This window comes from Daphnia pulex, chromosome 8, assembly GCF_021134715.1.
Source record: "Daphnia pulex isolate KAP4 chromosome 8, ASM2113471v1".
NCBI classification, from domain to species: Eukaryota; Metazoa; Arthropoda; class Branchiopoda; order Diplostraca; family Daphniidae; genus Daphnia; species Daphnia pulex.
The window spans coordinates 4657588-4672567 of NC_060024.1; the positions used below are offsets into that span (position 1 = coordinate 4657588).

General features: G+C 37.8%; 1 protein-coding gene across 1 annotated transcript; it reads right to left on the reverse strand.

Moving 5' to 3' along the window:
- Window positions 1-11752: 11752 nt before the first annotated feature.
- On the reverse strand, window positions 11753-13404 carry LOC124199605 (3-galactosyl-N-acetylglucosaminide 4-alpha-L-fucosyltransferase FUT3-like). Its single transcript, XM_046595446.1, has 2 exons — window positions 13085-13404; window positions 11753-12816 (listed from the first exon to the last, which is right to left on the reverse strand). Exons 1-2 carry the CDS (start codon window positions 13268-13270, stop codon window positions 11770-11772), a joined length of 1233 nt encoding a protein of 410 aa, XP_046451402.1. The 5' UTR covers window positions 13271-13404; the 3' UTR covers window positions 11753-11769.
- Window positions 13405-14980: the final 1576 nt, after the last annotated feature.

Consider the following 14980-nt stretch of genomic DNA (forward strand, 5'->3'; position numbering starts at 1 on the left):
ACCCAGTAACAATAGTGAATGTGCCGCCTCAAATTCACGCAGAGTCTCCCGCTCGACTCAACGAAGTGTCGGACGTTGACGTACTTAGACGCTACGAACCTAGGGAGACTCGGGTCCTTCGACAAGGACCCATGTTCAACCGCCAGATTGAAGCGATCCCATTGCAAGCACACCGTCGTTAGGGCCAAACCACCTTCTCCCCCTTCCCATTTTTTATGTCGCTCTTCCTCGTATTAACTGTTCCAATCCACTCGTATAACGTGTCTCCTCGATTTTTGTGCTAACCGTTTATGTAAAACCTTTTTGAGATATGTGTACCAAACCCCCTCGGTCCCCTGACCTAAAAAGATCCTCACCCCATTCCCTCCTTCCTTTTTATTTTTCCTAGACTTTCAGACATGTTACCGGCAAAAACCGAGCCCGCAGTCATCGAAGACTGTGACCCCGACATCCCAGAGTCGGAAAGATTGTCGGCCCGTTCCAGTCATGTCGACGATCACATGGTGACCGATGATTACTCGGACTGGGGAGATTACGAAGAGATGCTGTTTCCTGTAGATTTCCCTCCGGAGGATTTCCCAGAAGATGAGCGATACTCCCCCGTTCCGGACTACCTTGAATACGACGCCGAAAACAAACAACCCTCGATGATGATGGAAGACGGAGGAGATGATACCACCGTAGAACTTGAGCTTCCCCGCCAAATGGAAGACGGAGAAGAAGACACCACCATAGAACTCGACCAGGAGGAGGACGACGAGGACCAGGACGCTGGGAACTCGGACGATTCCCTCCCGGAAGAAGAAGACTGGGAATCCATTGCTTCCGATGACTCTTCCGATTTCGGAGACATTTTTCATTTCAGTTACGATGTCTCGCAGGATGTCGAACGTACTTCCACGCCCGTTGAAACCCCCATCTTAGACGACCGACGCATATACCGAGCAGCCATGAACGACAGTATAAGCCGAGTCAAAGGAGATGCCGGACCAAACGCGTGGTGGATCGACAGCGTCCTCGAGTTTGACTCCGACGCCGAAGAATACTACCACGTCGAGGGCCATTTCGTGTACCCAACGAAACGAATCGAACCGTTTGCCGAATACGTCTCCGACTCTGACTTAGAATGAGGATTGCGGGACGCAATCTTCCAAGGGGGTAAGCTATGTAAGGATCCATCGACCGCGAACGCCGTGAAATCGAAAATAAATGTTACTACAGTTAAATTTAAGTATAATTCTAAATGAATAAAAAAATGCATCCGTTTGACCTCCTTTCACATCTGGCAAGGCCAGATGACTGCTTGTTGACTCCGACCCCATGGGATCGGAGTATTCACACCTTGCTTCGCTCAAACCCTAATTGTTCACACCCTCTTTTTTATGACTTGCCCTCCGTTGAACTTTCTTATCGCTAACCTTGCCTATTGTATACCAACATTTTGACCTTCTATGAACTTTGATAAGAACTTGTGTAGCACGTAGAATATTAATTCCCTCGGCGGTGATTAAAAACATCCGACCTTGCAACTTGAAATAAATAGCTGGTCGTTTTGGCCGATGGGCCAGTCCATTTTTGATACGCGCACTGTGCGGGTGGTTGTAACGCTCCTCTCTGTATTAGTAATTGTCCTTTTTAGTAAATAAACTTTTAGCTTCCCTCAAACCCAACTCGTTCCGTGTCGTGTTCTTTCCGTGTCAGTTACAATAGTGCCAGCTTCCCCATCATCACCCAGTCCCGGTCTCCGCGCCGCCTTGATCCTTGAGCCACGGCCGCCGTCTACCCAGCCAACCGCGCTTCGTCCAGTCACGCCGGCCGTCTACCCCGCCGACCGCCGCCTCACCCTCATCTAGCTCCATCTACTGTCGCTGCCCACTAGCTCACCACCTCCACCACCTCGCCTTCACGCCATTACCCCCCTCTGAAACATGGTTCAGCAGTAAGTCTCGAAAAATCCTTGTATCTCTCATAACAGCTGACACTAGATGAGACCTTCACACCCAGACCTTGTACCTGTCGGCCGAAAGTATTGACCACACATCAATCCTTTCGGGCAACAGACAGGGAGACGGGAGGAGTTCTACAATATTCCTGCAGCAGATGTTCATGACTGCACTGATTCATCAACTGGTAATAATCATTTCTTAAACAATGCCGATACAGTTGTCTATTGATTAACCTAACTTTTCAATTACCAGTTGTCTATCGTGCTGCTTCTACAAATGTGTCAGCAAAAGTGGTGTTGAATACTGAAGCAGACATCCAAAAAGAATACAGTTCTATTGCATCAAATAGCACTACTGGTAAAAATATTCATTTATAATCGTAAAGATTATTGTGTCTTCATTAAAAACATGAATTGATTTAAAGGAAATGCTGTCAGTCAGATTGCTCCAATGCCTGAATTCATGTTGGATATTCCTGCAGCAGATGTTCATGACTGCACTGATTTATCAACTGGTAATAATCATTTCTTAAACAATGCCGATACAGTTGTCTGTTGATTAACCTAACTATTCTATTACCAGTTGTCTACCGTGCTGCTTCTACAGATCTGTCAGCAAAAGTGGTGTTGAATACTGAAGCAGACATCTCAAAAGAAGACAGTTCTATTGCACCAATCAGCACTACTGGTAAAAATATTCATTTATTAAACATAAAGATTATCGTGTCTTCATTAAAAACATGAATTTATTAAAAGGAAATACTGTCGGTCATGGTACTCTAATTTCTGATGTCTTGTTGGATATTCCTGCAGCAGTGGGTGTTCAAGACTGCACTAATTCATCAAAGACAACTGGTAATATAATCATTTCTTAAACAATACAGCTAAATTATTGTGTTTTGAGAAACCTAAATTTTCTGTTACCAGTTGTCTATCATGCTGCTTCTAAAGTTCCGTCAACAGTGGTGTTATGTGATTTGTCGCTATGTAGGCCTACTCTACCAAAGGAAGGAGATCAAGCTTGGGAAATCAACCCAAGCCTTGCTCAAATAATCAAAGAAGATAAACTTTCTCTTGATTGTTTAAAGAATTTCATTATCGTGTTTACAAAGCATCTGCTAAGACTATATCTGGAGTCTAGAACAAGGGATCTGTATGACAAATATGCCAGCATGATTGTGTCCAAATATAAATGTTTGGAGGACAAGCAAATCCCCGGTCTTGAAAAAAAAGGATTCCGTAAATTTTTAAGTTATCATTACATACCATGTGTGAATGTACACATTATTTAAGATGATCATGATTCAATTAAAACAATTTTTTTAAATTTGGGAAACTGTTAGGACGGAATTCCTAACATGTCTTCGCAATCTCGCAAGTCAAATGAAGTTAAAAGAAAAGCGTGCTTCTTCTGCTAGAATCCATTCTAATTCAACAGCGGGAGGAGCTAATAGCACTTCAACAGAAGATCCACATTCAGCTGCGCATTCCACAACTGCGCAAGACACTCAAACAAAAGAGTTCAAATCGAGGCGCGGTGTGGTTAACGACAACAGAAAACTATCCACAACGGATATATTGTCAGCTGTCCCGTACTACAAAGTTTTTGAAAACGTAAGAATGCTCGGTGGTTGTGCATGCATCGGAGCAGTTTAATTGCATTAAATTTTTTATTGTTTTCATTATTTTAGGTTTATGCTGATTTTCTTGTAATGGAGTCCATTTCCAAGTGAGGATATCTTCAAAACAAATTTCGACTTGTTGGTGGGTCAATTTAGGCGTTACCTTCACCATAAAAATGCCGAAATGCAGTACGAAGAAGGGCCAAGAGGAACATTACAAATTCTTTTTGCAATCAATAGATTGTGTTCTGCCAAACAAGGAGCTAAAAACTCCACACCCGTCTTCCAATACGGAAAGGTAATATTACACAATGGAGTAATTTTCATTGAAACTAATTATTAATTTCTTTATTGCAGCGTGGAGAACCACCAACCGTTGATTACACAGGTGTTAACACAAGTGTCACGGTGTATTTCGATGCTGCTGACGTAAATTCAATACTCATTGTATGTGGAAATTTCATCAATTACAAGAACATCAAAACGCAAACCATGTGGCAGACGGTGTTGTATCTGCTGAGCGTCTACTATGCGTTCGACAGGAACTATCCGGCGCTCTACGGGATTCTACTTGTTATCGAAAGGTATTGCCTCTGCGCAATCGGCGGAGCAAAAGGAGGCCAAAAAAGCGACAAACTGACCTGGAAGAACTTCATCAGGGATTTCCACCTCTTCTTGCCAAATGAAAAATAGTTTTTTTTAATAATAAATCGCCATTTATAATCGAGATGAAAATGTTCATTTTGTGGCGATTGTTTTAAATACAACTTTTTACTTAACTTGTTTTCATTTATTTATATTTACATCAATTTTGTAAATAAAAAAGATAAGTAGGTAATCAGAATAAGTAAATTTAAAAAATAAGTAGGTTATCAGAATAAGTAAATAAATAACTAGTAGCCTTTTAAAATAATTAGGGAAATATTGTGAAAAATTTAAGTAGTTTTAGGCTACTGAAAAATTAAGCAGTTTCGGGCTACTGAAAAATTAAGTAGTTTTGAAAAATTTATAGGTAGGAAAAAATTTAGAAGTATGGAACTAAATAATTAGTCTTTGTTCCACGATTAAGTAGGAAAAATCGGTAAAAATAAGTAGTTTTCCGCTACTGTGTGCCCACCTGCTCAAGAGATCACCAGGATTATTAGGAAATTAAAGATCTAGAGAATGACTGGAGTATTATTCGTACCCAAATGAAAGACGGCAGATTACTGGGTAGAAATTGTAGACCTTTCATCGTTAAAGGAACTCATAATAATCCACGCTCTCCATTCTATGGGCGATATAAAACTGATTTCCTTCAGCTACATTTTGACTTATTATTGAGTGTTAAATTCGATAGAATAGGATGATCAAATATAAAAAATATGTGGAAACAGTTTCTTGCCGATGTTTGTTTAATTTTATTGCGCAACAAAAGGAGATCCACATCAGATGATGTTTGTAGTATTTGGATTTTTCTGCAACAACTCTGACATTGATAAACTACTTGGAATCGATCCACATATTTGGCGGGCATCGCATCGGAACGCCAGCCTCTAAGACGTTTGAGTTGTTTTTCAGTTGCTCCATGGGCTACTGACGTTGTCGCTCCACCTCTTTTTCCGGAATGTTCACCATAAAGTTTCCCTTCAAAATATAAGGAGTCCATTAGTTTCTTCATGTTAGTCAGGGCTCCACTGTAAGCTACCGTTTCGTCTGGATCAAGCATTTTTGGCAGAACATAATGGGACAAGATAGCCTATATAGGATGTTCCTAAGTATTTAAAGTAGTCAAATGTGAGTTGGACTGGACAACGCCTGGCAATTGGATTCGATGCAACTACTCGTCCGGCTCCTTCGGTGTACTGGTCGTTTTTCCACCCTTGAATAGAATCTTCAAATGGGATGACAGATCCGTAACGTATTTTACGTCACTTCTACGTAAATTGAAAATATCGCTAAACCTTCCAGTGGTATTCCACTGAAATTCTCAAAACTGTCCGCCACAAAACATCTAACGCACGCAATCCATCTCTTTCGTGCTTAGTTTGGTAAAGGTGGGTATAACACTTAGAACTAAAAAAGAATTTCTTCAGTAATTGGTAACTTGGCAGTACGTATTTGAGGATGCTCATTACGGAATCCATGAAGCAATGTGGATATCGTTTCGTGAGCCGTAGTAGATGGTAGCATACGAATACGGTACTCATTGGCGACCACGGCACTCAACATTACGACTTTCGAATTTGATTTGTCTCGCATCATCACAAAGGAGAGACAAGTGGCCAGATCATAGACATCATACACGCGTTCGTACTATAAGTTCAAGAACATAGATTTTATGACCATTTTATTTCATGAGTCGTTAAGTGGTTCATACCTGCTGTTTTGTCGAGTTTCTCACAGATTTCGAAAGATAATATCGAGCGGCATTGAGCCCCATCGACAACTCAGAGTTTTGTCCTCTCTTGTGACTCTGTCACTGAAATTGTACTCTCCATGTTTTACACTTTAAAATCCAATAGTAGAATTTCAAGTTAAAGCAGACGACGGCAATCTCATAGCAATGTTGACTTATGTTTTTTTTATTCAACATATGGACGATGAAATATTGAAAGCCAAAATTTTTTTCCCTTTTTGCTTGCCACCTTATTTCAGGGTGCCACAGGACTCCAGATGTTAATCACCTGATACCTGAAATGTAGTGTTGCGGTGTTACCCACTCGCCTGCTTGGAAACTAATTATATGATAAGGTAATATTTAGTGTACATAAATGAACGTAAGAGAAATGTGTACTTTCACAAGTAAAACAATAACAAAAGTGATTGTATGTTAGTGTGTGGCCTGTGGATCGTTCTCCTGCGCTCTCTAATGAAGAAAAAGTTCAAAGGGACCTCAAAAATGCGCCAACGTACGTGATTATCACTTTAATGGACTTATTTTCCTTTGGTGGAACTGGGGCCTAACAGAGATTACATCATCAAGGCGGCTTCAGGCCATTTACTTCGCCAGAAAAGATGTTTTCTTCGCAAGCACGTGGCAGTTTCCCCAGCAACAAATCCGTTGGCTGTTCAAATCGCTCAGACACAGCTTATTCCATCAGTGGTTTCCCTTCAGCCTAATCCACTAGTGGAATTGGACATAGAACAAGACCCACAGCAAGGACGTCGGCGCCATCCCAGAGTGTATAACCAGGCAATTCGACACTCCAGCAAACCACGCAACGTTTTGAAGCGTCGCCTGGCTTAGTGCTGGGCCACATCCACAATTTCGTTTTATATTTTACTTTCCCTTCATACACTATGCCCCCATTGAATCACATGGTATTCCGCTAGCTCTTTTTGTGTATTATGTCACACTAAATCAGTGATATCCTCATGTTCTCTTTAGTCAAATTCCCTTTTCCGCTACATACTGTATGTCTCGTCAAAAAAAGAACACGGAAAAAAGGGCATATATTGGCTCGCGGCTAGGCGAGAAAGCAGATGACAAGAGAAGTAGAGGGGAATCAGTCTTGACTGGCTTGCCACCACCTCACGTTGTGCTCTCGTCCTATCTCACTGGCTAAAGGTAATACACAGAATAATTCTACTTCATAGCTTCAGTCTAAACACTTACAGGCTTCATAGCAGTGAAGTCAGCAGTTACAACGTGGATTATCATGTCGGTTGCTCATGGATTAGAACAGAACTCAGCTATTGGACCGAGAGCATATCCTTCGCTATTGAAATGCTGTCACGTTTTCTGTTGGATCCAGAAACAATTTTTCACTCTCATCGTGAGGAACACGGACAGGAACTCATCGGTTAGCTTTGAAACCCAAAGATTACTCCGAACGTATATAGCAACAGCATTAAAATAATATTTATCTTTAGAATATTTCATTTCTAGGAATTCTTATATCTGGTTACACTTTTTTACATTCCGAATATGGAAGAATAACGTTCTGTTAACCTAATCTATGACTCAAAGTTTTTCCACTTGGTTGGTCCTACTAAAATGAATTTCAAAGATGACGAGAGGGAATTAGTTAGCATTATATGTAGTTGTTGTTGTTCCAGCACAACGCACATACTGATGATTGACTGCATTCTGGTCTTTTCATTTTTGATTGTTAGAGTCAGCAGTTGAAAAATACTAATTTAATATTTGTACCATAGATCTGTCGTTAAATTACATATTTCCCCTTCTTAAAAATGTGAAAATTTGTTTGTTAGTTAAGTTGTGCAATTGTTTTTTGCAAAATTGTTATCAATTTCAGAAGAGGAATTAGCAAACGAATCGAAGTGCCTGTTATATATTTATATTCTGCGGTACTGAGAATATATAAGTTAATATGCATGAGATATAATACAAATTAAATGCTTATAGGATAGGTTTGTTGAAGCAGTTTATCGCGAAAGGTTAGAGGCTGTTGAGATGTTGATGTAGGATAAGATACTTTGAAATCAATTAATACTTCATCTATTTAAGATTTTTTGAAAGAAACAAACAACAAACTTCAAGAAAAATGTTTAAAAAATGAATGTGATTAAAGTAGAGGCCATAAAATGGTAACAAAATGATGAATTTAAGAAATACATAGCCATAACTGTTGCAACTTGAGCAAAACAATGGCAAACTAAAAAATATTTCAAAGGGTGGAAAAACGCAGCAGAAACGTGGATAGAAAATCGGCTAGTTACGACCCTCTTGTCGTAAACTTATGCTGTCTAATATATGTAATAAATATCTGTTTGGTGTCAAGTCTGATGATTAATTCGTCCTTGGTTATCTTACCCATCTCATTTAAAGTTCCCTTACTTCATTCATTAAATATTTTTGACTGCCGAAAAGTCTTTTTACTCTTTTCGTGAAACAAGTCTTGGAGAAGGAATTGAAATGGGGAAAGCATGCGATTTAACTTAGTTAGAGAAAAGTGAAATTCTCAGTTTGTGAGAGGGCTATTCTAGTTTACTTTAGAACTCCAAAACTGTATGCCGGAGTGTGTGTGCTTTAAAAAACCGTTATAGATAATTTTGATACAAGGAAAACTTGTCATCGGCCGTAATGGTAACTGTGTTAATGTTTAGCGCAAAATATCAGTTAGCATTGCCGCGTTATTCACATTTATTGCCGAAAAGAAGTCGAAGAAAGGTCAATATAGGAGATCAATCTAGCGGTAAAAAATCTCATTTATTTAGGGGTAGCAGAATATTCATGGGACCTTGAACCTTCCATAAATTTCTGCTTGGCCACAACTTCAAATTGAATTCAATCGGATTTAACTTTCCCTAATACATAGAAGAGGTGAAGGCTATGCGTCACATAGGCCTACAGCTATTAGCCAAGCTGACGGAGTAGATAGTCATAGCCTTCCGTGTTTCCAGTCATTTATCGCTCTGAGGGAAAAAATTGAAACTCGTAGGGGAAATCTAAGGGTACAAAAAAAAATTCCGCGCGAAACTCCTTAAGAACTATCTTGCGCGGGTTAAAACACCAAAATTTTAAGGGGTTGATTCAATACTTGAAGTGGGTCTCTATAAGGATCTGCAACTAGGCAATTAAACTGTTATTGTCGGTCGTAACAACAACACTAACGCCACTTACAATTGCTTTATTGAAATTTAAAGAAGAATATTATCATTTATGTTGTTGATTACCAATAACATTCAAATAAGATTACCAGAGTACTCACAACTCTGCAATCAGCAACGAAATTTAGATTGGAATTCTTATTTCTTTTCCCAATTAAAATAAATAGCGTCAGTAACTCCAGTGACACGCAAGACATCCGTTCTGAAATTTAAAGGAAAATATGTTAAATAATAATTGACCAAAAATGATAGTAAAATACTAAACACCGAAGTCTCTCAAATCTGAGTAAAAATTCAGTGGTTTTGACATCCTTTGCTTATATTGAATGTTTATACACGATATAATAGGAAAGGTACACTCTCGGCTATCCCCAAGACCGGCGGGTGTTTAGTAAAGGGTCCCAAAATTCCTCGCCAGGTTCGCTAGGTTAGGAGGCCCCTGGCCTCTCGGGGGTATAGCAAAAATATGGGTTTTTCGTTCGTAATATATAAATTACGAATCAATGGGTCCAGAAATTGGTTTCATTTAAGCTTTATTGAATTCCATATCCATAAAAACCTAATTCATCTAGATTAGACAATTTAATATATGTTAAATTCATGATTGAAATTCGCATTTTTTTGAAAATTGCGCCAAAAAAATCAAATCAAATGTATTTTTTATAACTGATTTTTGTTAATTCTATTTTAAAATATTAAATATGAATTTTAAAATATTAAAAATGAATTTAAAAATTCATTAAAATAGAATAAACAAAAATCAATAATAAAAAATACATTTGATTGGATTTTTTTGGCGCAATTTTCCAAAAAATGCGAATTTCAATCACGAATTACCAATTTCGGCCGCTTTTAACACCGCATCTTATGGCGCTACGCGTCTTTAGTTTTTATTTTTTTATTAGCACCCTTGTTGCTGTAATCACTTTTTTTTAGGGGGGGGGGGGGGTTTGAAACAAAACTGGGAACAAGAAAAAAAATACGCCACCCGTTTATGTACATTTCCCTACCCCCTGGAACTTGCGCCAACTGTACCAATTTCGCCGAGCGAAAGTTGGGGCAGTTGCCGTGCTTTTCTTATGGCACTGCGCAAAATAGGGCCCTGTTTTTTTTAATCTCAAAAACTAGCCGCTAGACTTAAGCCCGACGTTTAAGGGTATAAAAAAATAAAAAGACAACGACGACAAAATTTCCCGTCTCTGAACAAGAAGTTGCTATGTCTACCACTAGAGAGACTCATCATTCGGGGGAAATTTTGCCGTCTTTGTTGGCAAAAAAAGTCCTTTTTTGACTTTCCCATTTCTCAAAAATAGCATTCGTACAGGAACTCAACGCCGCGACGACGAGGCGCGAGTTGTCTTCGTAACCAAGACAACTCATGCTCCGTCACCTCGTCGTCGAGCGTTGAGTTTCTGTACTAATGCTATTGTTGAGAAATTGGAAAGTGCAAAAAGGACTTTTTTTACCAATCAATAATTAGAAAGCTATACATTGCTTTTAATTGGCCTTTTTACAATTAATAGGGTATAATCTTGTTTATTTTATGACGAAAGCCTCTAATTTTTAAATTTTTTAGTTAAACAGAAAAACTTTATTTTGTCATGGCCGCTTTGCCATAAGGCACCATGTAAACCGCGACTGCCGCGCGGCTGAAAATGATTTGACCATCTGTCACTATTTATTTCATAAATAACCTATTTTACACATAATTTTTATGAAAATTTGATATATTACAAAGTAAAAAACGTAGAACACGTGGAAATTTATTAAATAATTTATTTCTAATTAGAAGTACCGTATTTTTACGAAAATAAACAAATTTGAATTTCAACTGGGTTGTTTTACAGAAATATTTAATATTTTCGCGGAGGGTTTTGTATGTCACATCTTGAACACTAAAGCTTTTTAAAAACAATTTCATGTTACATTTTGTCCGAGGTTAAAAATTAATTACCCTCGACTAGAGCGCTGAGAAAATAGCAAATTTTCATTCTCGCGCGTTCTCAAACTTTTGGTAAGTCTTGTGTGATTTTGTGATGTTAATTATTTTAGAAAATATCTATCTAAACTGGTAGGCTATTATTCTAAAAATCGCATAGGGAAGTTATGAATTACATATCGGTAGGGTACGTAGGCCTACGGTACGTAGCCTAATATTATGCATGCATCTTATAATAGGCTACGTGAATATCATCAGAAATCTTATTCGTGCTTATAGGTGCCTCTATACACTAGCAGTTTTTACAGACAAGTTCACAAGTTACGGTTATACAGACATACAAAGACATACGGAAAGCTTATTCCCTTCAATCTAGCGATTTTTCGTAACCGTATGCCTGTATGTCTGTAAGAAAAAAGTTTGAAACGATTCAAACGTTTTCCGTAGTGAGAATTTCCGTAAGCTGAAAAATAAGGTTCAACCAATGAGAATAAAGCATATGTTTCAAATACTTTTTATTAGTACAACCACACCACATGACTGCAACCGATATTTTAGCTTATTGAGAAAAACATTCAATATAATAATTATTAATATTACCCTATAATAATGTGAAGATAACCATTATAAGTGTATGAGTTGTATATTATGCCGTAAGCCCGTAACAACAGGAATCATAAGCAGAATACATCATATATGTATACAATTTACTCTGATTGGATTAAACTTAGAAAAGACGATCCTTTGAAACAAGGAACATCATCGTGCCACCACTTAGACAGATTTTCGTAGCTTTTCTTCTTCTCTGTCGGATCGTTAAGTTTTTCGCACAGGTCAAACCAACCAGCAGTAGGAGGTTTCCAATTCAGCTCATATTCTTTTTTCCATTGAAAGTATTTGCTGTAAAGTGCTTCATTGCTGCTCAGCAACAGCAGGTACTCGGAAAAATCCTTTGGCGATTTAAAGTCAGCAATGTTGATGTACGAATTAGAAGGAGCGTACTGTGTGTAATCGGCACCACCATAAACTATTGGAATGACGTTGTTGATAAGAGCACGGTAAAATTCTCCTGTGATGTAATCGGGACAGAGGGAATTCTCTGCAGCGATATAAAACTTGTACTGTTCCAGTAGTACACGTTCGTCGCAACGAGGATCGTTTCGAGATGAACAATCGACTGGTGTGTCACACTTTCCGTAAATATCAACAGGAATGTACTCGCCTAACTTTTTAACATATTCTTCTCGCTTGCTCTGCGTGAAACAATCTGAGTCAAACCATGCAATCAGCTTAGTTTTCTTCGCCAATTGAAGACATTTCTTCTGAGAAAAATCGTTTACGATGGCAGATAAATCGTTATTTCGCCTCCTCAAAGACCAAGTAAAGGGCATACCAAGATAAATATCTGAGTCTCGCCGATGGCTCATTCTCCAGTTCCAGAAATGGGGCGTCGAAAAACACGATTGCTGAAAACCATCAGAAAGTGAATCCTGACTGAAGAATATGAATCTTTGGTGCGGAAAGCGATGTTTAGGCAAATCGCTTTCTTCATAATTGCCAGCATGAATAATGATTCCGTCGCTTTGATTAAATAAATGTCGGTCGTTGGTTGCAAAACAGTTGCTGGTTTTGCAACCTGCTTTGACGAACGGGGATTTACCAAAACCAAATGTCGTGTCCGTTTGGTTGTAAAACAAGTTCCAGAACAAAATAATTTTCGTATTGCTGCTTTTCACTGTGCCCGCTTGAAATATCTGTTTTGGGAACATTATTGGACGAAAAGAAAATGTAGACTAAAATCAATATGCGGAAGACATAATTCCATAGTCGGCTATATTGCGATTTTTTAAAATATCGTAAAATAAATACGTTTATAATATTCAAAGTATATAGTCCTAAATAGGCTAAAATTATAATTTTGTATTTTTTTTTATATAATATATTTTTTTCTACGCATGTTAAATTACTATAAATGTTTTATTTTCATTCGAATAAATATAGGCTAATACTTATTGATCTTACCTCCTTTGCCATAAGATGAGGAGGATAAGGTCTGATAAGAGGAGGATCAAATAGATGAAGTTGTTTAGAACTCGATGCTGGGTCTTTAATATTATGGGAATAGGTATTAGGAACTAACATAATGTTCCCAAGGATGACAATATTAATCTTAATCATGAGGCCTAAATGTAATCGAAAGATTTCCATGTTGAAATGATTACGTACACACTTTTCTTCTTCACTTCAAAAATGTTTTCACTTGTCACAACAGAAAATCTAGTTTACTTTAGTAAATAAAAATTAATATTTAGCCTATAAAGGCAACTTTGGGTTGCACTCAAACCGCCAAATTGAACGTATAGAAGTGAAAAGTTTGACGTATAATAGGCTATAATATATATTGAATTCTGGATCTAGAAGTTCAGCAGTTCTCCAAACAAACGGATATGGGCGTGGAATTTTTCAAGCCGCCCCTTTCATTCTGTTGAATATTTGGCCAAACTAGGATAGGTAGGTACTACCTTAACTTTCTAAAAATGCTTGATCAAGGATTTATTATTGTCTTTTTATGAGTCGGACAGACTCGAAAAAAAGTAAGAATTGGCTTATTCTAACTTTATAAAACGAACTTCAATCCTATTTTGATTGACGCAGAAAAAATATTCCTTATAAATTTTTTATTCGTTCAGTATAATTATCAGTTTTGGCAAAATCTTTTGCGATTAAATAAAAAATTATTTAAATGGCGATTTTAGTCATACTCGTATGATTTTTACTTTTAATTAAATCTTAGAAATTTTACGATTTTTGATTTGCTTATGCTTGAATCTATCATGAGAAATCGTTGCGATTTTTAATTCGGTTGGGCCTGTAGCCCTATACCTGTTGTCATAACAGTCCGTCACGTAATGTTATGCGGGAAACTTTAACAGCAGTTAAAAATGGTTCTGATTATATTGAGGGGTCACCCACTCTTTTCCAATGGTTCACTTGCCGGGAAAAAAATCAGGGAAAAATGAAAAAAAAAATGACCGAATTCGGCCGGAAATCGAGAAAAATAAGAAAAACAAGGGGAAAATCCTTTCTCTTTCTTTCGCCGCAGAAAAGATAATTTCTCAATTTTCTCATTTTTGCCGGAGGTTCACTTGACTATAAAGAGTGGGCAACAAGGATTGTATCATCAATGATTGCTTTTTATTAACGAATAAACATCAAGACGAGATAAAACGGCGATGAGTTTTTCTCGTTTTACGGGGGTTATTTTTGTATGTAACCGACGCGAGTGTTTGCAAAACAATTCAATAATGAAATAAGAAATCAAACAGCCCGAAACAGCAGCCTTCTCCATTTCTCAGATGTTTTAGTTAAAAAGATGTTGTATATTAAGAAATATTTGTGCTTATATACACTACCTGTTGCTTATATATACACATAAAAATTTTTACGTTCGAATGCATTTATTTTCTGTCGACTATGGCATTTCAACATTTCAAATTTTGTTTACATCTCAGTAACCAACACGAAAAATCATGTACCCTACTGTATCCATAAATGTATATAGCCCGCCAAATACCAGAATATATATTTGATATACCATACCAACCGCTGTTTTGCTGGTTTGGGTTTTCGACTTTTGCATTTTGACATTCCTGCTACTGGCATTCCATCCTCGATTCCATCATTTGGTCCACATACCTTAACCGCTTAACGAAGAATTCAGGCATGTGTAAAATATTAAAAAATTTTTAGTCGGTAACCGTATTGTTATAGGCTACGTATGTAAATAATGCTAGCTATGTGTGCCATTTTATTAATCTGGGCTTATTATTTTAGACGAGATGCTGCATGTATCGAACATGATTAACCCCACATAATAACTTCCAACTAGTCACAAATGGTTGCAAACTGAATGACTTT